We start from the raw sequence: 22,554 nt of genomic DNA, 5'->3' as shown, positions 1-22,554 counted from the left end.
ATCCCTCCGGAAGGGCCTGCCCTCTCCCCAGCCGAGGAAGGGAGGGGAACAGAGCAGGAGACCAAGCGGGCCCTTCTCTGCCTCTGAGCCCTGCTGCCAGCCCCGCCCCGTGCCACCTTGTCCAAACCCCGGGGTTCCAGGGCCCTTGGGTAGACCACAGGTGACACTAACTCCCAGGGGTACAGCAGGACCTGGGTCCACTCTGGGGTCAGGCAGGAGGCCAAGCTCTCCCCTGCCATCCTCACTTCTACCCCCTCCCCCTGCCACACCCCAGAGCCCCCCGACCCCCCAGAGCTGGAGATCCGGGAGGTGAAGGCCCGGAGCATGAACCTGCGCTGGACTCAGCGGTTCGACGGGAACAGCATCATCACGGGCTTCGACATTGAGTACAAGAATAAATCAGGTGGGCTGTGGGCTGGGCCCACCACGGCCACTTGGGCCACGTTCTCTGCCTGTGCCCCTCTCGTGGAACAGCCCCTGGGCCTCAGGGCTGCCCATCTAAAGCAGACACGCCAGCCCCCACCAGTGCACAAGCCCCTGTGGCTTCCAAAGGGAAGGATACTAGTCAGGCTAGGAACCTGGGGGAAGACAGAGGGACCCCCAGCTGATGGGGAGGGTGTGTCACCCCCTTCTTTCCAGGACTCCCTGGACCAAGGTCTACAGGGTGGTCTGATTTAAAGCAATTTAAAGGCCCCAAGCCCAGGGGCTGGGGGCTGTCTGTGGGGTCAGAGACATCATGGGTTTGGCTGGGTCATCTGGCCGCTCCTGGTTTGGGATGTTGAGGATGACTGGGGGTCAGAGAGCTGGTCCTTGCCAAGAATGGGTCCTTGGGACATGGAAGTCCCTGGAAAAGCTTAGAACTAAGTTTCCTCCTCCTAGAATTTCTCCCAGAGCCCTCCTCTTGGACCCAAACTAGCTTCTGTCAGGCTGCCTGTCACTGTGAAGTCCCGTGCGGCAGAGTGAACAATGCATCCCCGGGTCTCTGGGGACATAGGAGACCCACAGTCAGGTGGCAGGAATGGCAAGGAGGGGGCCTCAGAGGGGACAAGAGGCCTGGAGGGAACCAAGCCAATAAAGAGCTATAGGAGTTCATGTTTGTATCTGCATGACTGTCTCTGGAAGGTACGTGACAAACTGGCACCGGAGGGGTGCCTCTGAGATGGCACCTGGGTAGCTCCACCGTGGGAGCGAGAGGAAAACACACTTCTTGTTCTGGATCCCTTTGTATCTTTTGAATTCGATACCATAGGCCTGTATAAGCTTTTCAAAATAATTTTAAAATGAAACACAAAAAAGACTCTGGAGAATTCAACCCTCCCCAACTCCCCTTCCCCACCAACTCTCGTCTCTCAACATCTCATCTCGTCTTAGCATAAATCCAAGGTTTGTTGTCCCCCAAAGCCTTCCAGACTCTTCCTGTCTTCCCTAGCACAGCACATGGTCCCTGGCTGGCTGGCTGTCCTTTCCTCTAGGTTGTCTGAGTCTAGTCCCTGCCGTTTCCCAGCGTCTGGCACAGTGCCCGGTCACGTGGCAGATGCTCAGCAAATGGTTTTTGAGTGAGTTGAAGTGAGGTACAGGAAAGCAAATCTCTGAGCTGTATATTCACCTCTTGAGAAGCAGCCCTGTCCAGGGCATTGGGTCGGTCATCTTTGATCCTGGTTTCCACAAGGAGGAGTCCTGCCCTCAGCAGCTTACAGTCTAGTTGGAGAGAAAAGTCAGGTTGCAGCCAGCCTCCCAGGAGTTCACCCTCCGTGCAGGAGGAGGGCTGCAGAGAAGGAGGGGCAGCCACCAACAGGGCTGTAAGCATCTCTCTGGTCCCCGTAGATGCTGCGTTAACATAGGTCTTGAAGATGGAAAGGTAACGGGCCTAGATTCAGGGCAAGGGCGAAGGCAGAGCCCGAGCAAGGCACAGGGCACTCCAGGGAGTGGCCCCTAGCAGAGGGTGCACAGATACAGTTCCTGGGCAACAAGACCTAAAAGTGCTCTGGGGCCAGGTGGGGAGGGAGCTTTCAGGCTGAGCTTTTACTTTGTTAGGGAGGTCCACAGACACTGACAGTGCCTGAGCCACCAGAGAGAGACTTGGGTAACATGGCACCTTGGAAAGATTCATCTGACATTTGTGGGAAGGCGGGGTACCCAGGAGGTGAGCAAGGAGGCTGCTGCAGCCCTGTAACTGGGGTGAGGTGATGAACATCAGGGCCACTGTGGAGACAACGGGCACAGAGAGGAGAAGCCGAGTGTACCCATCTCACACCTCAGGACTTCCTGAGGCTGGTGCCCGGGAGCCAGACAGGAAGCGACAAGTCCCTATGTATGCAGACCAACATCTCCATATGGCGGTGCACGCTCCGTCTCTCTGCCAGGGTGGCAGGGCTCTGCTCACGTCGGGGGTGGGGAGTGGGTGCCTGGGCTGTCACTCACACCCCTCCCCAACTGCCCCTTGCAGCTGCCTCCCCACCCTATTCCCCCTTGCTGCCCCGTTGCCCGCTCCCCCTCCACTGACCACTCTCTAATGTGTGGGAACCTTTCCTGGGGCACAGCTCAGCAGGGCGAGCTGAGAACATCACACATCTGGAGAGCACAGCAGAAGGAGAGGCGGGCAGGGAAGATGCTATTTTCAGAGCATGTCCACATCTTCCCCCAGCCCCCTCCGTCCCCCCTGCAGGATGAGGAGCTGACATACCCACCCCAGAGCCAGGGGTGCCAGGAAGGATGGACAGGGTAGGAGGAGGGCAAATGAAAACTCAACCTCAGTCTCCCCCTTCGACAAGGTATTAAAAAAAAAAACAAATGACAGAATCAAGAGCATGGAGAAGCCGGCTGGTCCTTCCCTCTGCCTTTGACTGGGACTGCTCCAGACCATCCCCCTCAGCCGGGCTTCTGGCATGGCATTTAGGAAAGGAGTTCCCCGAGAACTGCGGTGAGAAATCAGAGTGAGGCCGAGGCTGTGAGCACAGCACAGCTTCCTCGTCCGTACGGTGGGAGTGGCAGTGCCTACCTTGTGGGATCGTCTTCAGGATTTTAGAGCATCTAGCAAGAGGTGGTAGTAAACCTTTAGTAAATGTAAGTTCCTCTCCCCGTTCTAACTCAAACACCTCATGTGGCAGTTTATCGTCCTGTGGGACTTGCAGGCTGAAATATATATGTCTGTCAGTCAGCAACATGCACTGGGCGTCAGTAGGTTTTTTTGCAGAATCATGCACCAGCCATGTGGTAGGGAAAGAAGAAAGAGGAGACGGAGTGTTGCCCTTGGAGCTTACAGTGCAGTTGGAGTGAGAACACACACTACGTGCACGCGTGCACACACACGCATGTGGGCGTCCTTACACTTTCAGAACTGTTACAAAGCACTATCCAGTCACATGGAATACACCACAAACTGTTACGTGAGAACTGGAAAAGGTATCCAAGGGAACCGATGGGTGAGTCAAAGGAAGGAGGGGGGTGTGCGTGTGCGTGCACACGTGTGTGTCTTTATGTAGACCTTCTCGTGCATGTGCAAGACTGGGACAAGAACTGTTCTCCAAGCGGAAGACTTGGGTTGGCCCAGTGTCAGAGCTGCGTGATCTGCAGCAAGCTACTTAACATCTTTGTGCATCTCTTTATCCATCAAATGGAGACAATGACACGTAATTCTCAGGCTGGATGCAAGGATGGAGTGAGTGTGATGACTTCTGTGGAGGTGCCCAGCACAGAGCCTGGCACATACTAACCCTCCGCGGTCTCCCTCCTGTGCCTCTACTCTCCCTTCCCCTCTTCCTCCTGCCCCAGACCGCACCCGGCCTGGGTCTGGACCATCTGCTCCTGACCCCCTTCTTTGCTCCCAATGTGCCTTTGCCACGTTTTCTGCCATGTTGCTCATTGTGCTAATTTTCCAGGGGAAATTACCAAGTCTGGCCTTTCTAAGCCATCCCGCTCACGCTGACTTCTCCTGGCCCCAGGCAGCAGAGTAATAATACATGAATGCTGAATGATAAATAGCACCGTCCACACAAATCTATCAGATGGCGCTGTGCAGATTTAAAAATGCAGACACCACATTTCGCCCCTGTTTCCCAAGCGTTCTTTGCGGATGGCCCTCCAAGCCCAGAAGGCAGCTTTGTGGTGCGAGCTGTCGGCCACCACGGGGCGAGCCAGCCTGGTGTGGCGTGTTGTTCTGTGTGAGCTGGAGTGTGGCTGTGAGAGGGACTGGTGTTGGGATGTTGTGAGGGGTCATTGTGACCCAGGGAACCTCGTCTCGGTGCTGCGGAGAGATGGCCATGGGGGGCTCAGAGCCATGATGCAAGGAGAAAATCAGAGATGCAGAATGGGTTTGTTTCCCAAGCGCGGGCAGCTAAATGCTCCAGATGTGGCTTTTGTCCAAGCTGTCCCCCGCTATGGCGAATGTGTCCCTGAAAATCCAAAGGCTCCAGGTCCCCTCGCAGCAGGCAGCCCACAGAGTAGAAGGCACTGACATCTCCCTAGCCGCTTCCTTATTTTTTTAAGAAGAATATTTTGCATCATAAACCCTTTGATGAAGAAAGGGAGAGAGAGCCCTTAATGAAATATGTTAATCTGGGTAAGCCAGGCTCATATGAAAGGGAATATTAAAAGAGACAATATTCGCCACAGCCAGCTCAATACTCTGGGAGACCTGAAAGGGAAAGGGAAGAAAATACGGCTCCTGATTTCAGCTATTCAGGGTCAGGGCGATGGCAGTGATGAAGTTTGGAAAACCAGCTAGAGACCTCCAGATTGGACTCTGATGCATTAGCCCGGAAGGGTTGTGGAGAGAGAGCTGTTTTGTGCCAACATCAAAGATGATTTGGGAACGCAAGGTCAAATCCACCTGCAAACGATGGGCAAAAGCGGAAAAAAAGAGGCTAGTCTCTGGGACATCCCCCCAACCTTCCTGTGATTGGCAGCTGAGTAAGGCAAGGAAAGGGAAGGCAAAGGGTATTTATTGTGACTACAAAATGCAGAGGAACCCCAAGCCCAAAGTGAAGGACAAAAAAGCCAAAAGTGGGTTTTAAGTGCCCAACACACGCCAAGTCAGGGAGACGGACAAAGCTTGAGACATGGCGTCTGTCTTCAGGGAGCTCAGCATCTCCTTGGGCAATTGCCACTGAAACATGAGCCCTCAAAGGAAGATCCTGTACGAGGAAGAGGGCTCTAATGCTGCAGGAGCGCAGAGGAGAAGAGTGGTGAAAGGTGGGCTGGAAAGGGTGGCACAGGCCAGGTGCTGCCCGGCCTGGGTCTTGTTAAGAGAGTTTGTCATTACTCCAAGAGCAAGAAAAAAGTATTGAAGAGTTTTAGGCAAGAGGATGACAGTATCAGATCTGTGTTATGGGAAGACCACTCTCAATGCTAAGATAGAGTGCTTGGCCTGTAAAGAGGTGCTCAATCATATTTGTAGAGTGAGTGATGGTGGCAGTGTGGAGAACAGATGGAAGGGGGCACACAGTGGGTCCTAGGAGGCTACCTAGTTAGGATGTTATTTCCCCTGGTCCAAGTGAGAGATGACAGTGGCTTGGCCTGGGGCACGGATGGAGAGGGAGAGAAGTGGAGAGATTCAAGAAATGCATAGGACACAAAAGCTATAGCACTTGATAGGCAGGGAGAGAGAGAGAGAAGAGTCAAGAAAACACCTAAGTTTCTGGCACAACATGGTGGATGGTGGTGCCATTTCCTGAGACAGGGACTCTAGGAAGGCAATGAGTTTACAGGGTATGTGGGCAAGACTTCTGTCTTGGACATGTTGAGAGTGAGGTGCCTTTGAAACATCCAAGAGGAGATGTTGAGTAACCAGTTGGCTATAAGGGTCTGGAGTTCAGAGAAGAGGTCTAGGCTGGATACAAATCTGTGAGTTATCTGTATAGGCGGGACTAGAAGCCATGGGTGGGAGAAGTGTATGGGGGAGAGGAGCGCCTAGGGTGGAGCCTTGAAGAACTCTAACCATTAATGGTAGGCTAGGAAGGTGCACCTGCAAAGCAGACAGGAAAGAAATGGCCCAAAAGATAAAAGAAAAGCCAGAGAGTGTCTCACCAGGGAAACCAAGGGAAGAGTGGTTCAGGAAGAAGGGAGGGGTCCAAGTTGCACACACCTGACAGGCCCAGTGAAAAATTAGGCTTGGTGACCTTAGGGTCACCTATCCTGTGGAAATGTGCTGATGTCATAGGAGGGTGTGAGGAGTAAATGGTGAACAGTCCATCCCCACACCTGGCGCATCTCAGGTGCTTGGCATAAATATTAGCGCCTCTTTTCCTTATCCCCTCTGTGTTCAGATGCATCATGTGGGTCCCCTCCCTCGGCCTGCGCTCATCAAAAATGAATGTACTGACTCATGGTCACTGTCCCTCTCCTGTAAACACAGGCAAATCAAGGGTGACGTGTGAGCTGGCACCAGCTCCCAGGATGCCACAGAGAGAAGCGAACACCTGCCTGCGTGTTGGTAGCCCATTCGCTCCCAAACCAAAGAGGTGCCCGCCGCAGGCAGGAACCCTCGTATTTGCAGTTCTGGCTTAACCTGCCTGCCACCGAGTGACTCTCCGGGTGGTTGGGGTATTTTAAAAGACAAGGAGAAAATTATGTGTTTCTGAGCATCCACAGCCTGCCATTTGGGCTTTGGCTCATGAAACCAAAGAATTAAATGCAAAACCGCAGATGGGGCGCTGGGCCAGTGCCCTTCACAGATGCTGAGCCTGCGCGGCTCAAAGTGGTGTTTTGAAAGACATCAAGACCTCAGTTAACCAGAATCTGGGGGAGCGGGATCGTCTCTTCTGGTGAACCCATTCTCCTGATTTATCAGGCATTAGCTTAAAAAGGAAAAACAACCAGTCTTCCTAAGAAATCTTTCTAGAATGTGCTAGCCTCCTTTCCTGATTCAGGGATTAAACTATAGTGAGTACAATTTAATCTTTTCTACTGAGAATTTTCAGGGTCCTCTACTGTGGATTTAAAAGGCATGGAAAATTAGACTGAATAGTGACATCGGGACATGGCCTGGGAAGATTTTTAAGCCCTAGTATCAGCTCATTTCCTTGTGCTTTGCCGTTTTTTCTTTTCAAAGTGAAGTGCTGATAAACTAATCTGGTTTTGAATTCTGGGTTTGGAAGGTCCTAGCTGAGGCATTCCTGTAATTGCAGACCCCTCCCATCTTTCTCTGGAATCCCCCAGTAGGTGCACAGCAAAAACATGTTGAATCAATGACTAGATTCCTCTGGAGATGCGGGATGTTTACAGTCACAGTATCCTGAGCGGCATTTCTCTCGTATTTTTCACATTCTACAGTTTTGCTAAACGTTAGCCCTGGAATGGGCTGCCAGCACCCCCATATACATCGCGAGCATGCTAATGCCTTTGTTGGCTCTTGATCCTAAAGACTCTGAGACCATTCTCCTGCTGGTGAGAGAAAGAGGGTGGGGCCTGGGCTGGGGATTCTGGCACTTGGTCTGTCCCCCTGACAGACCAAGAAATGCTCAAGACCACAACTGCACAAGTGCACAGGAAAGGAAATACAGAAGCACACACAGAGAGGAGAACGGGGGAGAAGACTTGGCTTCCCCCTTTGCACTAGGACCATTGGGTGGATGGGGTAGCTCACGATTACAGCAGGTCACTGATGTGGTGTGAGAGACCAGGATGAAGGGCACTGGCCAGTCAGACCCTCAGGGACAGCCAGCAAATGGTGGTCTTGGAAGGGACCTTGGGAAACATCTCGTTCAACCCCCATCTGAGGTTTGAGCTCACAAGCTGGCCCAAGACAGAGGAGAATCAGGCTTCTGACTCTCCAGCCAGTGCATTTGCTGCTCACATCCTCAGGCATGGTCTCTTTGGTTTCCTTGAGCTTCATGAAACAGGCCCCTTGCACTCTCTGTGAAGTTGTAAAGGCCTGTGGCCTCTCAATGCAGTCAATGTGAGCTGGACCCTTCTGAGCATCAAAGTTGAGATTTGGATGTGCTGATGCTTGAGGCTGCGGAGTGGTCTGGAGTTCACCTGGCTATGGTTTGAAATGGGTGTCCTCTCTCCAGATTCCTGGGACTTCAAGCAGTCCACACGCAACATCTCCCCCACCATCAACCAGGCCAACATCGTGGACTTGCACCCAGCATCTGTGTACAGCATTCGCATGTACTCCTTCAACAAGATTGGCCGCAGCGAGCCGAGCAAGGAGCTCACCATCAGCACAGAGGAGGCAGGTGAGCACCTCGCCCTGCCACCCCTGCCCATGGCCTCTGGGATCAGGGACATCTGGGCCACACCCACCCTGCCCACTGGCAGGGGGCTTGCAGTTAGAAAAGGGGAGGAGATATCTCAAGGTTTTTGTTTGTGTCTGCCTCTGGATCATTCCAGGCTCTTCTAGCTGACCTTTTCCAGATGGGATTCTAAATGCTGGTCTCTTGGGAGCTGTCCGTGGTTCTGCCCCACTCCCCTGGGCCCAGCCTGTCTGGAAAGGACAGATGTGCTGGATCTGCAAAGGATGGGCTAATAGTACCCTGGATTATTTCCTGCAACTTTTATCATGGAGTTTTCCTGAAAGTTTAAACAAGATTTCTCTTGCTGTGTTTTCTCTTGTTATTGTAAAATATAAAATAATGCAAAAAAGTACGTATAACATATATGTACCATTATATGAATAATAGTAAAGTAAAACCTAGTATAGCCAATACTCATTATCAATTGGTAACATGCCACAGATTCTCCCGATGCCCCTTCACAACTATAACCCCATCCCTCTCCCTGAAGTAACCAGTATCTCAACTTTCTTGCTTTTCTGTTTTTATCCTGTTACCACAAGATACACATAAACCATATCATTTAGTTTTGCCTATTTTTCAATAGAATGATTCATGAAATCATAGTTCATATGTTCTTTTGTGTCTTCCTTATTTTGATCAATATTATTTTTGTGAGCTACATGCTGTTAGTACAGCTGTTATCATTTGTGTGTCTTCAGTGCTGTATGGTATTCCATTTTGTGATTATACCACAGCCTGTCCATTCTACTATATGGAAATTGGTTGTTTAGAGTTTGGAGCTGTGAACATTCTTGTACTTGTGTGCTATACACAGGGTCCTGAGTTTCTCTAGGGGATATAAACAGTTGTTGAATTACAGAGTCATCAGACGGACATACTTCTAGAAAAGTAGAAGGATACTTCACACAAAAAAAATGCCAAAATGTTTTCCAAAGTGTTGTACCAATTTTCTCTCCCATGATCAGTGTATAAGACTTCCTGCCACTATACACCCTTGCCTACACTTCATACTATCAAACTTTTTAAAAAATTTTGCCAGCCTGCTGGATGTGGAGTAGTATCTCATTGTCATTGTTTGCTATATTTTCAGCAAATTATGGAGAATGAAGAGGAAATTTAGCCACTGTGATCATTTCAAGGGGACTCAAACAAAGGGCCTCTGCTTTTGTATATGAGCTTTTCCTTTCTCCCTGTCAGTCCTCCAGCTCAGGGGGATGGGAGTGAGAACACGGGACTCTTTTCTTCCCAGACTCTATTCGTGATGTTGTTTCTCACCTCCCTCCCCCACCAGCTCCTGATGGGCCCCCCATGGATGTCACTTTGCAGCCGGTGACCTCACAGAGCATCCAAGTGACTTGGAAGGTAAGTGAGATCAAAGGCATTTCCCCTGAGGTGCCTCCTTGCCTCCTCCCTCCTCGACCCAGGAATGAAGCCCCAGCAGGCTTGCTGGTCTCTGGTCTCCTGTAATGCCTATGCCTGTTTTTTTGGGTAAACCCAGTGCAGGTGGAGGGAAGGAAAGAGAGGAGGATAGCGGGGCAGGTCCTGCCACCAATCCCCACTCTCCTCCTCTCCCTGGCTCTCTGATGGAGACCTGTGTGTGGGGTGAGATGAAGACCTTGGCAATGCCAACAAGAGAAGATGGTTTTTCCACCACACTGGCCTGTCCTACAAACCCCACATGTTGTAGTAGGTTGGAAGTTGAATTTGACTTTGCACAAAGTTCAAGGGGGCCCTGTGGATGATGGGAGATGACAGGACAGGGTCTCACCCTCATCTTGGCCCTGTGACTGGACCTGGGAGGGACGGCAATGCCATCCTCTGTCTTCTCTAGGTGAGGCCTTGGACAGGAGCCTTGGTCTTTTCAGGTCTCAGTTTCTTCTCTATAAAATCAGGATGACAATAACTGCCCTCTCTTCCTCTGGGGGTGGAGGACCTGTAGAGAAAACAGACCAGTATATGCTGCAGCCATTTCTAAGGGACAGAGACCTGTAAATTCTAGTGGGTGTCTAAGAATCTGTCACTTAAGGAAACTCTTAGAGGAGATTCCATAGCTGGGCAGGGAAACAGAGCAGAATAACCTTGAGCAGGACCAAGAGACCCTTTCCTGGGTAACTGGCCTCATCGCCGCATCCCTGCCATGGGCGCGGAAGGGCTGACAATGCTGATGGCTCCCTGTTGCTCTGCATTGTCCAGTCTCCCGGTATCTTCCTAGACTAACTTATCTGACCCTCTGTTCCTTTGAGCGTGCCAGAAGATGTATTTGTATCCTCATCCATCAGAGGAGGCCATGGTATAGAGATGCAGGGTGACTTGCCCACGGCCATTCAAGTAGTGACAGGAGCAGGACTTAAACATACAAAGTCTGGAGCCCCAGCCCAGTGTCCCCACCACAGCCCACTGCATGGAGGTCAGGAACAGAGAGCTTTCTTAGGGCCTGTCCATGTTCTGCTTCTTGGAGCTTTCTCGTCTCAACCGAGCAGCTTGCCGAGTTGCCTCCTGGATCGGACGTCCAAGCTCATTTTCTGACTGTGACTCCTGATGGGAAAAGCCCACGTACTTTAGTCCTCCTTCTGGGCCCTGCAACAAGATACATTTAAGCATGGGAGAGACTCACAAGGGCCTAGTGATATTTTCCCTGAAAAGATTGTACTCTTATGCACGCATGCACACACACGCACAGAGATAGACGGCAGAGCCTTCTTCCTTCCCTCCCTAGAGAAATGACCAGGATGAAAGCAGGACTGGGGCCGGGCAACTGGTCGTTCCTGGGGACCAGCCGACCTACAGATGCCTAGAACCACAATTCCCCTCCAGATTCAGATCGGGGCTCCAGGGCTTTCCTCAGAAACTGGGGATGAATCCAGGAGTCCAATCTCTAATTCTTGTCTGCATCTTGGCTCTGGACCCATTTCCGAGGAATACTCTGAGGAAGCCAGGAGGTGCGGGTGGGGAACAAATAATTATGTAAAACACGGAGACGTTTGGCTACAAAGCTCCGACCTGGAGGTCGATAAAAATCTAGAATCAGATTTATTTCTCCAAAGTCTCATAATGAAAAATAAAATTGATTAGAAAGTTAGAACTTCAGAATGACCCAGCCCATCAATAAATTTGGGGCTGACTTCTCAGGGGATTTTTTTTTTTAACACCAAGAAACAGATTAATGAAAAATAAATATTCACTCGAAAGACAAGTCACTTCATTTTAAGACTCTTTCCGCGAGATGGATCGCCACTGCTTTATGACATAAATTTGCAATCAGCCCTATTGATTTCTTAATGCTTCAGAGAAATATTGTTAAGATTGATTTAAATCCTGAGTGTGCCTGATGGGGGGTGGGGTGTAAGGGAGAGGGGGAGAGGGACAGAAAAGGAAAGAGAGAGAGAGAAGGGAGGGAAGATTTGTATAAATATGTGAATGCATTTATGTGTGTGTAGGGCATTCCTGGATGTCTATCCAAGGCGTCTACCAGTATGTGCTGTTATGAAGGCAGGTTGTGTGGTGCTGTGTACAAGTGTACATCATGGTATGGGGGCTCTGGGTATGCAGGCGTGTGTCGTTGTGCATATCAGAACGTGTGTCAATATGGAAGTATATATGTAATATGAGCGTATATGTCAGTGTGAAGACAAGGGTATCTTGAAGATGTGTTTGTTTCTATCATAGATGTCTGTGTGTGCGAGTGTGAGTAGACAGATGTGTGCAGATACGAGACCCAAATTCAGAAATTCGCCTGCTTACAAACTTAGCAAACAGGACTGCCCAACTGCAGAGAGAAACATTATTCAGGCATTAACAGAAAGTCAGGTCGATTAAATACACACACACACCTATTTAGTGAGTTCAAAACAATTATGTTAAATTAAAAACTTCATTTTATTGAGTTAACAGTGAGCTAAAAATGCAGTTCATTTAAAACACTCATTGAATTACAAAAAAAAAAACAGTGGGGCCGTTTTACTAACTTAATTGTTTTTGATCTCGCTATTTTTTAGTACAATAAAAGGTGGGCTTTTAAATTAACTTCATTGTCTTTAAAACCCTGATTCAAGCTGTTTTTATATGCTCTGGGGTAGGGCTCTCTCTCACTTTATGGATGGGCTGGCCCGCTCGTTAAAGGCGCCAGTTTCTATTTGTGGGTCTAAATATATCTGGCCGGGGTAGGTGTGTGCATGAGGATGTTGGCTTTGATGGGACTGGATGTGTGTGTTCCTGGTTCTGGATGTGAGGAGATGTACCAGGAACACGGGGAGAGTGGGGTCTGGTTTTGTGTCAGGGTTCAAGCTTGGGGTGAGAGTACCTGAGACTGACGCCAGTGGAGTTTCTCCAGTCGCCTGGCTGACTGGGATCGGCCCTTCCTTTCCGCCAGCCTAATCAGAGCCCTGAAATGCCCCCTTCTCACCACACGGCCTTGCCCGTCTCTGTCCCTCCACCACGGAGCCAGCGTCAGGCTTCAGCCCTCAACACACCCCAGCCCTTGGCCAGGACGTCCGGGCCAGTCCGGCCACATGTTCCAAGAGGGGCGGGCCCTTACGAAAGTCAGGACTCTTTTTTAACTTGTAGTAAAATATATGTACCTTTTTATGGACATAAAATTTACCATTTTAGCTGTGTTTGTGTGTCCAGTTCACAGGCGTTAAGTCCATTCACAATGTTGTGCAACCATCACCACTATCCTCTCCAGAACTTTCATCCCAAACAGGAACTCTGTACCTGTTAACCAATAAGCCCCCCACACCCATCCCCAGCCCCCCGTAACCTCTATTCTACTTTGTCTCTATGAATTTGCCTATTCTAGGTAGCTCATAGAAGTTGTATCATTGTTTTGTGTCTGGCTTCTTTCACTTAGCATAACATCTTCAGGGTTCATCTATGTTGTACATGTGTCAGAATTTCATTCGTTTTTAAAGCTGAGTATTATTCCATTGCATGTATAGACCACATTTTGTTTGTCCACTCATCTGTCCACAAACACTTGGGTTGTTTCCACCTTTGGCTGTTGTGAATAATGCTGCTATGAACACGAGTGTGCAAAGATCTGTTTGAACCTTTTTCAATTCTTTTGGGTATATACCAAGGAGTGGAATTGCTGGATCAAAAGGTACTTCTATGTTTAACTTTTTGAGCAACCACCAAACTGTTTTCCACATTGGCTGCACCATTGTACGTTCCCACCAGCAATGCACAAGGGCTCCAATTCCTCCATATCCTCGCCAACACTTGTTATTTTCCGTTTTTTGATAATAGCCATCCTAGTGGGTGTGAAGTGGTATCTTGGGACTCTGTCTTTTTATTCAAATTAATTGTTCACCTCCCTCCCCATCTAGTTACTTTTGTCTGCTGTTCCATTTCTTCCAGGCCCCTGAGCCCATGCCAAATGACATCCCTATTCATTCATTCATTCATTTATTCAATAAATATGTATTGAGGGCCTGTCACCCTCAATACATGCCACGCACCATCTGGACACTGAGAGTACAGCTATAAACAAAACAGACAGCACTCCTTGTCCTCGTGGCCTTTACATTCTAATGGGCACAGATAGACACATAAGTAAAATGTATAGAGTGTCAGGTGATGCTAGTGCTGTGGAGAAAAATTAAGCCAGGAAGCAATATAAGGAGGACAGGACAGAGGGCAGGGAGCACTCTTACATAAAGAGCTTAAGGAAGGCCCCATTAAAAAGAGGGCATTTCAGCAAAGACACTGCAGAGGTGAGGAGGCAAGCCGTGCAGATATCGAAGGAAACAGGGCTCCCCCTGAGACAGGAACGTGCCTGCTGCGAACAGCACAGAGGCCAGTGGGCTGGAGCATGGGAAGCACAGGGAGAGGAGATGGGTCCGGGAGGGAGTGGGGGCCAGCTCACGTAGAGTGGGTAGCTATAGCCATTGTAAGGGCTTGCCTTTCACTCTGAGTGAGATGGGAGCCTTCGAAGCGCTGGGAGCAGAGGAGTGAGATGATCTGACTTTGGTTTTAAGAGCATCATCTCAGAGTGTCCCGTGTCTTCGTCTCCCCACCCCACCGCCACCCCATACCCACAGGCGCCCAAGAAGGAACTGCAGAACGGCGTCATCCGGGGCTACCAGATCGGCTACAGAGAGAACAGCCCTGGCAGCAATGGGCAGTACAGCATCGTGGAGATGAAGGCCACCGGGGACAGCGAGGTCTACACCCTGGACAACCTCAAGAAGTTCGCCCAATATGGAGTGGTGGTCCAAGCCTTCAATCGGGCTGGCACGGGGCCCTCATCCAGTGAGATCAACGCCACCACCCTGGAGGATGGTGAGGGCACCAGCAGAGGGTAGGAGGTGTAGATCCTGGGCATGGGCACAGCCAGGTCTGCCAAGGATGGCTGGGGGCCCTTCCACTGCTCCTGGGCCCCATCATGGTCCTGTAGTCTGCAATGGCTGCCTGGATCCCTCCTTCTCTTCTTGCCCGTTGGCTCCTCGAGGGATGTTTGGTCCATTCAGCACCACGGGCCTCTCCATCCATTGGCTGGCTGTCTAGCCACCGGTTGCCGCTGCTCTGCCCGTCAGTCTGTCTGTTGATCTATGGGCCTGTCTGAGCGCCTGTCTGTCACCCATCTGACTCTCTGTCCATGCTTCTCCCTCTCCTTGTTCCTCCTCCCTCGATCTGGCCCCTCACCCATCTCTCTCCACAAGCTCTTTCCTCTAGAGCCTGGGTCCTGTTTCTCCTCCCTTATAGCCTCCGGGTTGGAAGAAGGGCAGAAGCTAAGTTACCTTTGTACTTCTGGGCTGGAACCTGTCCACCGTCTGTTTTAGGGACCAGAGATGAGACTGTGGAGTTAGGAAATCCCAAGATCCATGTGGCAGAGGATTTAAAGGCTGGTTTTTAAAACTTAATTCTTTGAGGGCTAGAGAGGACTCCCTACTCTGATGAGCAAGAGGCCCGGTTTCTCAGGGGAGAGGTTAGGAGGAGCAGGAGCGGGCCTGCTCTCCAGGCACAGAGAAGACCAGCTGGTGCCTGAGCCTGTGCCAGGAAGGGAGAGGAGGCGTGGCCCTTGATGCCCCCCGAGATGGGGCCGGGCGGCCACAGTCCCCCAACGAGCAGAATAAAGAAGAAACAGAGCACTCTCACACTTACTTCTTGATGCCCCAGCCTAAAACCAGGGTCAGAGATTAAAACCTGGCACTGAGTCTGAACCTACCCCCAGCAGAGGGAGGGGACTGAGTCCTGGGAGCATAACGACATCTCCCCATGGCCCATCAGAGTACCCAGCATTCCACCATTAGAGAGTCATTCCTTTAGGTTAAACAGTGCCCTCTCCGCATCTCCTTCTTTCTGAAAAGGCAGACACTCTTGGGAGGGAGGACGCATCAGGGCCGAAACACCTGAGAGTAGATTAGCTCATACCAAGGGTTCTTAACTTTGGCTACAAATTGGTGTTATCTGGGGAGCTTTAAAAATCCTGATGCCCAGGCTCTGTCCCCATAGATTCCCATTTAATTGCTCTGGGGCACAAGTTGGGCTTTGAGAAGGAGCAGACTTCAGTAGGCCCAGGCACTGGGCCCCTGGGAAAAAGTGAGAATGCAAAAAGAGGGAAGGGCACGTAGCAAGTAGAGAGCTGCATAGAAGCCCAAGAGGACATCCCCCCATCCCACCCCCTGCCCATCCCCCACTCGCCCCCTCCCCTCCATGATGCTGGCCAAAGGCCTGGCTAGGTTGAGGAAGATCAGCCTGTCAACTCTTCAAACCAGGAGCACTAATACCCAGCGGTGCTCTGACACAGTGGTTCTCAAACCTGAGCGTACCCCAGCATCTCCTGGAAAGCTGTAACAGATTGCCGGGCCGGCCCCCAGAGTGTCTGCTTCAGCAGGTCTGGGGAGGAGGCCAAGAATTTGCATTTCTAATAAATTCCCAGGTGATGCTGATGCTGATGTTGCTGATGCAGGGAGCACCTGTGAGAACCACAGCAGTAAGAGCTAGGTCATTACCCATAAAAGGAGCCAAGACGCACGGAGGTTAAGTAGCCTGTCCAGAATCACCTATCTAGTAAAGACCAGAGCCCAGATCAAAATCCAGGTCTGACCCTGAATCCCACGCTCTTTCTTCTTCACCCTATTGTTACCCTCTTTCTTGAGAGCAAGGCTGGATGTAGGACCAAGTGACGTGGATTCCGGATGTTCAGGAAAGGCACATCCAGGGGGAACAGCTGTCCCGAGCCCACACCAGCATGCCCGACTGAACACTCAGCTCTCATCCACCTAGGGCCAAGCCAGGAAGCAGCCAGGCCAGGCACACCTTTGGCCTCCATCAGGGCACCGCCTCCCTTATTTTGGGCTTGGGGGAGCCTATAATTTCCAACAGGGAGAGATCAGCATGGGCCGTGGAGTCATTTTCAAAACAAAGGAGGAGAGGGGGTAGAAAGTTTCCAGCAGCATTTGCTCAGCAGTTTTTCATACTTAATTAAGGCCCTCGTTAGCCTGTCAGATCCTGATCATTTCCTGGCAATATTAGCGCTCCTCCTGGGGTATTCAAGGGCCCCTGCTTTAGCAATAGTGTCTTTTCCATAATTATATTACCTTCATTTTATTCGAACGGGCGATCTGTATTAGTTTATTATACTGGGTCCCTAATTACATGGTGCTTATATTTTTACACCTAAGTAATATGAAACAATAATCATTCTCAAAGAGGATCGTTAGGATGATGTATTATCATTTAAATGCTCATAAAAATTAGAGTTGCCTCTTGTGGGGCAATGGGATCTAATTACCTTCCATCCAGCCCGGGCCTCCTTTCTCCCACTCAGAGCAAAGCGGAGACATGCAGACTTTCCCCTTGCCCCCGGCTCCTCGGGACCCAGCAGGAAGTGCCACCAAAGTTCTCCCTAGCCAAAGTGGCTCCTGGGCCTGGTGTCCCACTGTCAGTCATCTCAGAAAGGGTGTCTGCCCCAGGGCCAACCCCAGAGAGTGGGACTTAGGTTAAGCTCAAAGGTGGCTGTGGATGGAGAGAGTTGAAGGCGGGGTGGACCACCTAAGTTGGCTTAATGCCCATCATCCGAGGCATTTTGGTATGTTCGTGTGCAGGGACAATGGTGTAATGGCCCCCGAAGCCCTAAAGGTGTCTGTGGAACCCCCTCCCCTTCCCCAGGGTTAGTTGGGTTCCTCTTCTTCTCCTTCTCTTCAGCTTGGCACAAGGACACAAGGGTCCCTAGGGCCAGCCCTTGGCTCAGACTCCCTGGTCAGGTGACAGAAGGGCTGGCAGCCATCAGATGAGATCACCAATTGCAGATACCTCTAGGGCCAGCTTGGAAGCTTCCAGTTTCTGTTAATTCAGGAGTGGTAGACCCTGGGCTGTGGTGCCCACCGTTGAACACCCAAGGGCACATGCCCAGATTCATCACCTTCTTCCCCCAGCATTTACCCAGAACCAGGCATGCGCCTCCCAGAGAGCAAGGGACCAAGTCCATAAAGGTCTCTATTTACCCAAATCTCCAGGAAAGGAGACCTGCCTCACTTCCCAGCCACCCAGCCTAAACTCTCGCGACTGTGTCAGGAGTCTTTCCACTTGTCTAACCAAAAGGTCCTCTGGCTGGGCAGCAGGGCGTGGCCTGGGACACGTATGTTTTGTTTACCTCCCTGACTGGGCTCTTCCGTTCTCCCCTCACCCCATGCAGTGCCCAGCCAACCCCCTGAGAATGTCCGGGCCCTGTCCATCACTTCTGATGTGGCTGTCATCTCCTGGTCGGAGCCCCCACGCAGCACCCTCAATGGCGTCCTCAAAGGCTATCGGGTCATCTTCTGGTCACTCTATGTTGATGGAGGTGAGTCCTCTGGGAGTGATGGCCAGGTCTCAGGGTGAGAGGGTTGGCGGGGGTCTGCGTCCACACGCAGTTGGAGCTGAGCATCTTCCCATGGGATGTCAAGTGGAAGCACAGCCCCGCCTTCTGTACATATTATCCTGGACCAGAGCCAGGGGCCGGGGTGGGCATTTGCTTTTCTCATGTAATGTGTTGATATGAGGTTTTATAGCCATGCAAGTCGGGATCCCAGCAGGGAACCAGTTGGCACACTCAAATGGGGTAATAGAAGAGAGAGTTTAATGAAGGTACTGCTTTCAGAGGGGTGGGGAGGGAGGGAGAGACACCTGGAGCTAGCACCAGCAGGAAGCCATCATCACCAGGCCTGAAGGGGCAAGAGGAGGAAGCAGGGTCACCAGAGCCTGGAGAGAGCTCCCCTTGGCCAGGAAGCAAGGCATGCCATCTGCACAGATGACCTGCCCGGGACCTGGACACGGGTGGAGAGGGGCACACCGTGGAGCTGGGGTAGGAAGGCAGGGAGGGAAAACCAAGAGAGTGGCCCAACTGTTTGGGTGCCCTCCCTCCCCTGAGAGGCACTGGTCCAAACTGGCTTGTGTAGCCCCACAAACACACCAAGCCCTCACCCACTGGTGTACACAGAGACTTTGCAGTGCCCAGGGCGTCTGCAGTCGAGCAAGCCAGAAGCCAGCATCCCAAATGATGGAAACGTTCTATGGCGGACCACAAAGGGCTCCTATGAATTTGTGTCCCCAGACCCTGAGCCTTCCGCCACCAGGCCCCTGGCCCCTCCCTTCTTTCCTGGAAGACCTCCAGCTCCCCGTCATCTCTCCAGGGCAGCTGCCCTCCCCTCCCCGAACTGGATTCTGCCCTGCCCAGACACACTGCACACAGGCAGCGTCTTTCCCTGCCACCACTTCCACTGCCTCCTCCAAAAGCATGGAGGCCTGGGGCTCAGGGCTGACCTCTGACGGTCTCCCAAGTTCTTGTGCTGTGAGATGGCCTCACATATTTGTGCTGACGCAGGTAAGGGGTGGTCCCTTGTTTTCTAGAACCTGCTTCCTCTTTTCTAAGCCTGGGGGCTTCCCCAGCTCAGTTCTTCAGATGAGAAAGGAATTGGCCTCTCTACTCTCCAAAGGCCACCTGGATTATTGGCCACACTGCCCCCTTACTGTCTCTTTCTCTGGCTCCAGTTCTGGATGGGTCCACCCTGGTTTCTGACCTCCTGGGAAAGGAAGGTCCCGCGGCTCAGGCCTCTGTGGTTCCCCCCGTGCTGACCCAGAGTCCCCTCAAGGTGGGCAGGGCGGTCTCACCCTCTGGACCCTGGCAGACTGCTGCACGCCCCTGGCCAGGCCCCCTGCCTTGGGCCCTTAGCCTGCACCGGGCCCCCAGAGAGGTGCTGGGGTGGGTTTGCAGGCACTTGTCTTCTACAAGGCCTGTCCTTAGCCACTGTCGAGGCCTGTCTTTCTGAAATCCCAGTAGTCCCAGTGGGAGGGCTGTCAGCTCAGAGCCTGTCTCTTTTCCTTCTTCTAAGACCCTGGCCCTCCCATGGGACCCTCTCCCTAAGCTCTTCTTCAGAGTCTTCAGTAAGTTCCTTGGCACAGCCAGGATGATGGGTCTTCACTGAGCCAGAGGAAGGCCTGGCTCTTCCTGGCTGTGGCTGTCAGCTCCACCAGCCTCGCCCAGGTTCCCTGTGCAGGCTCTTTGTTGGGAGGGTGTCATCAATGGTGGGGAGAAGGTCATGGGGACTTAGCCCCTCCCACGACCGGGAGTTCAGCGTGCTGGCCCGGGAGCAGTCAGAGGCAGGGGAGGCAGCCTCGGCCTCAGACTGTCACAAGTCATGCCAGGATGACACACTGCCTGGGGAGATCTGAGAGCCCAGGAGGCGCTGGGGCAGCCAGGAGGAATAGCTGCTCACCGTCCTGCCTGGCTAGGCCCCCTCTGGGTCCAGGCACTCCTAGGGCCCCTTACATGGAGAGGGGGTTGAGTGGAGGAGGGGGAAATGTTGCTCGGAGAGATGGAAGTATTCTAAATGGAGAATATTAAGATGAGTTTGGTGCAAGGTTGGCTGGAGGCTGAGGCCAGGCCGGCATGTACCTCTCATCCTAGTTGGGTCACTCGGGGAGAGATGTGGCCTGGGAGCAGTGCCCTAAATCTGCCTCCACGTACCTTGAGGTGGACGGTCCTCCTGGGTGCCACCACCATGGAGTCGAGGTCTGAGCCCAGTGGAGCAAGGCCTGACAGGAGCCCAGGTTGGTGGAGGGGCAGTGGCAGGGGGACGGTGTGTGGCCAGCCTGGGCCGCACTCAGAGGTCGCTTGTCTGTGGCAGAGTGGGGCGAGATGCAGAACATCACCACCACACGCGAGCGGGTAGAGCTGCGAGGCATGGAGAAGTTCACCAACTACAGTGTGCAGGTGCTGGCCTACACACAAGCCGGAGACGGCGTGCGCAGCAGCGTGCTCTACATCCAGACCAAAGAGGATGGTGAGTCCTCTCCTCCAGCCCAGCCTGGCCTCGGCCCAGGGGGGCAGGCTCCCCCAGGGCCGGTGCTGAGCCCTGCCCTTGAGCCGCCCCACTGCTCACCCCCACCTGAGGAGAAGGTGAGAGCAGAGCACCATCCTTTTTCCTGTCCCTTTGATTAGTGGTAGGTAGGACTCTGGAGCCCTGCCCTGGGAGAACACAGCTTACCGTAGATGGTGGCAAAATGCCTGGACTCATGCATAAACATAAGCAACCGTAACCCCCTCCCCCTGCAGCACTGGGTCAGAGACCACATAAAGCCTCTCCTCCCACCCCCACCCAAGGGCATCCTTTTCGTGGCATCTGCTCCCTGCGAGGTTCAGCCTGGTTTCCTCTGGATACAGATGGTTGGGATTGGAGGAGGACAGAAGCCTCCCCACACATATCGCAGGGTAAGGACTTGGCAGTCACCCTGCAGAGGCCCCAGAAGGGGCCAGCCGCTGGCCTCTGGTGTGCTGGGGGTGCTCTCAGGGAGCGAATGGGATATGCCTCCATTTGGAGCTATGATCTCAAAGCTCTTCTCAATGGGGCCAAAACTGGACGAAAACCAGAAATAAGGAGCCAGACCTCAAGGGTGGAGTGATGAAGAAAGAGGGTGGGGGAGGCTGAGAGCTGAGTCAACCCAGGAGAGAGCAGGTCGGGAGAAGGGCCACATTTCCAACCGGGGCCCGGAGTTGCACACCTTCAGGGGGCCTCAGTCACATGGAGCACTGTGTCCAGGAGGTGCCATGTATGACCCAGCACTGCTCTGGGCTCCTGCCCCCAGCCTTTCCACTTTCTTCCTCACACCACCTCCCCCCCATCACTTAGTTGATTCTAAACGTTCTGAGCCAGGTGCTGTATTACTAGAAGAGTCAGTTTATGTGAAGAATGGCTGGCACACAATAAACGGTAGCCATGACGCTTAATAAAGCATCGCCATCCTTGGCATTATGGCTTTCTTCCCACTCGGCCTCAGCTTTTTCAAAGGATGCAGAGACCCACACTCTAGGTCCTACCCATACAATTTGGCCGAAGGTGCTGGAAGGGTTAGAGGAGCTGAATAGGAGCCACTCAGGCTGGGAGTGATGGTGGAGAAGTTCTGAGTGCAGCCCAGTGCTCGGCGACCAGACCAGCTCCCAGCTCACTGCACCGCACTCTCCCTAAGCCCCTCCCCTTGCCTCAGATCAGCCCCCTCCCCCACTGAAGCTCTGAGCAATTAAATATTTACCACCTGCCTGCCCTACTTTTCCTGTCGTTAATCCCCTCATCGAGCTTCCTGGGACAGCTCCAGGCATTGCCACCTGCTTGTGTGGAGACCAACAAGGATGGTGCTCAGAGGGGCCTCAGGGCCACACACACACAGGCACCTTCCCAGCCTCTAGAAACGAACCACTGGGGCCCGCAGACCTCTTGCACCCTATTCTGATAAAAGGCCTGAGCTATAAGCTCCTCCACGTGTTTGACTGACCAAGGTGAGGCCCCACGAGGGAATCCAAAGGTCTGGGGGCACCGGCACCCTGCATGGAGCTTTTAACCCTCCACCCTAGGGCTGCCTGTGGAGCCACACACAGGGACACACAGGCAGGGCCAGGGCCCCGAGGCAGCAGCTGCACAGAGTAGAAGGCACACTGCTAAACACAGCAGATGTGCCTGCCCCGGCCTGTCACTATTGGCAAGTCACTTAACCTTTCTGAACCTCAGTTTCCTCATGATAAAATGGGGACAGCGATGCCTCATCAAGTTGTTATAAGAAGTAAGTTAACAGTAAAATCCTTTTTAAAATGTCAAGTGCTAGCAAATGAGAGTGACTTTATGGCTACCAAGGTGCTGGCAATGAAATGACTACTTCTGGTGCACCCCGGTGGCCCTAAGAGAATCCGTCCGTGACCCCAAAGGGAGGCCTGGGCCAGAGGGAACCCACTGTCAGATGAGGTCTCATTCAGAATGGCTGTCATAAGTTGGCATGTGTGTGATGTGCTGACATAAGCATGAGTTAACCTTCCCAAAAGCCCTATGAGTAGATATTATTTCCA

The 22,554-nt window shown here is 52.2% G+C and overlaps 1 protein-coding gene across 3 annotated transcripts in view; it reads left to right on the top strand.

The window, feature by feature from the left end:
* DSCAML1 (DS cell adhesion molecule like 1) overlaps positions 1–22,554 on the top strand; it is a 340,494-nt gene that overhangs the window by 291,041 nt on the left and 26,899 nt on the right. For all 3 annotated transcript variants that reach the window (XR_006891978.1, XM_046686123.1, XM_046686124.1), the window contains 6 exons: positions 275–403; positions 8,010–8,177; positions 9,529–9,599; positions 14,279–14,519; positions 17,878–18,024; positions 20,348–20,503. Coding sequence is in view for 2 of the 3 variants with exons in the window: in XM_046686123.1 (XP_046542079.1) it covers positions 275–403; positions 8,010–8,177; positions 9,529–9,599; positions 14,279–14,519; positions 17,878–18,024; positions 20,348–20,503 (912 nt within the window). In the remaining variant the exon portion in view is untranslated. The remainder of the gene's footprint in view (positions 1–274; positions 404–8,009; positions 8,178–9,528; positions 9,600–14,278; positions 14,520–17,877; positions 18,025–20,347; positions 20,504–22,554) is intronic.

The sequence above is a fragment of the Equus quagga genome, chromosome 14 (assembly GCF_021613505.1).
Source record: "Equus quagga isolate Etosha38 chromosome 14, UCLA_HA_Equagga_1.0, whole genome shotgun sequence".
Classification (NCBI taxonomy): Eukaryota; Metazoa; Chordata; class Mammalia; order Perissodactyla; family Equidae; genus Equus; species Equus quagga.
The sequence above is the reverse complement of the archived record's forward strand: the minus strand, read 5'-3'. Positions and strand labels throughout refer to the sequence as shown.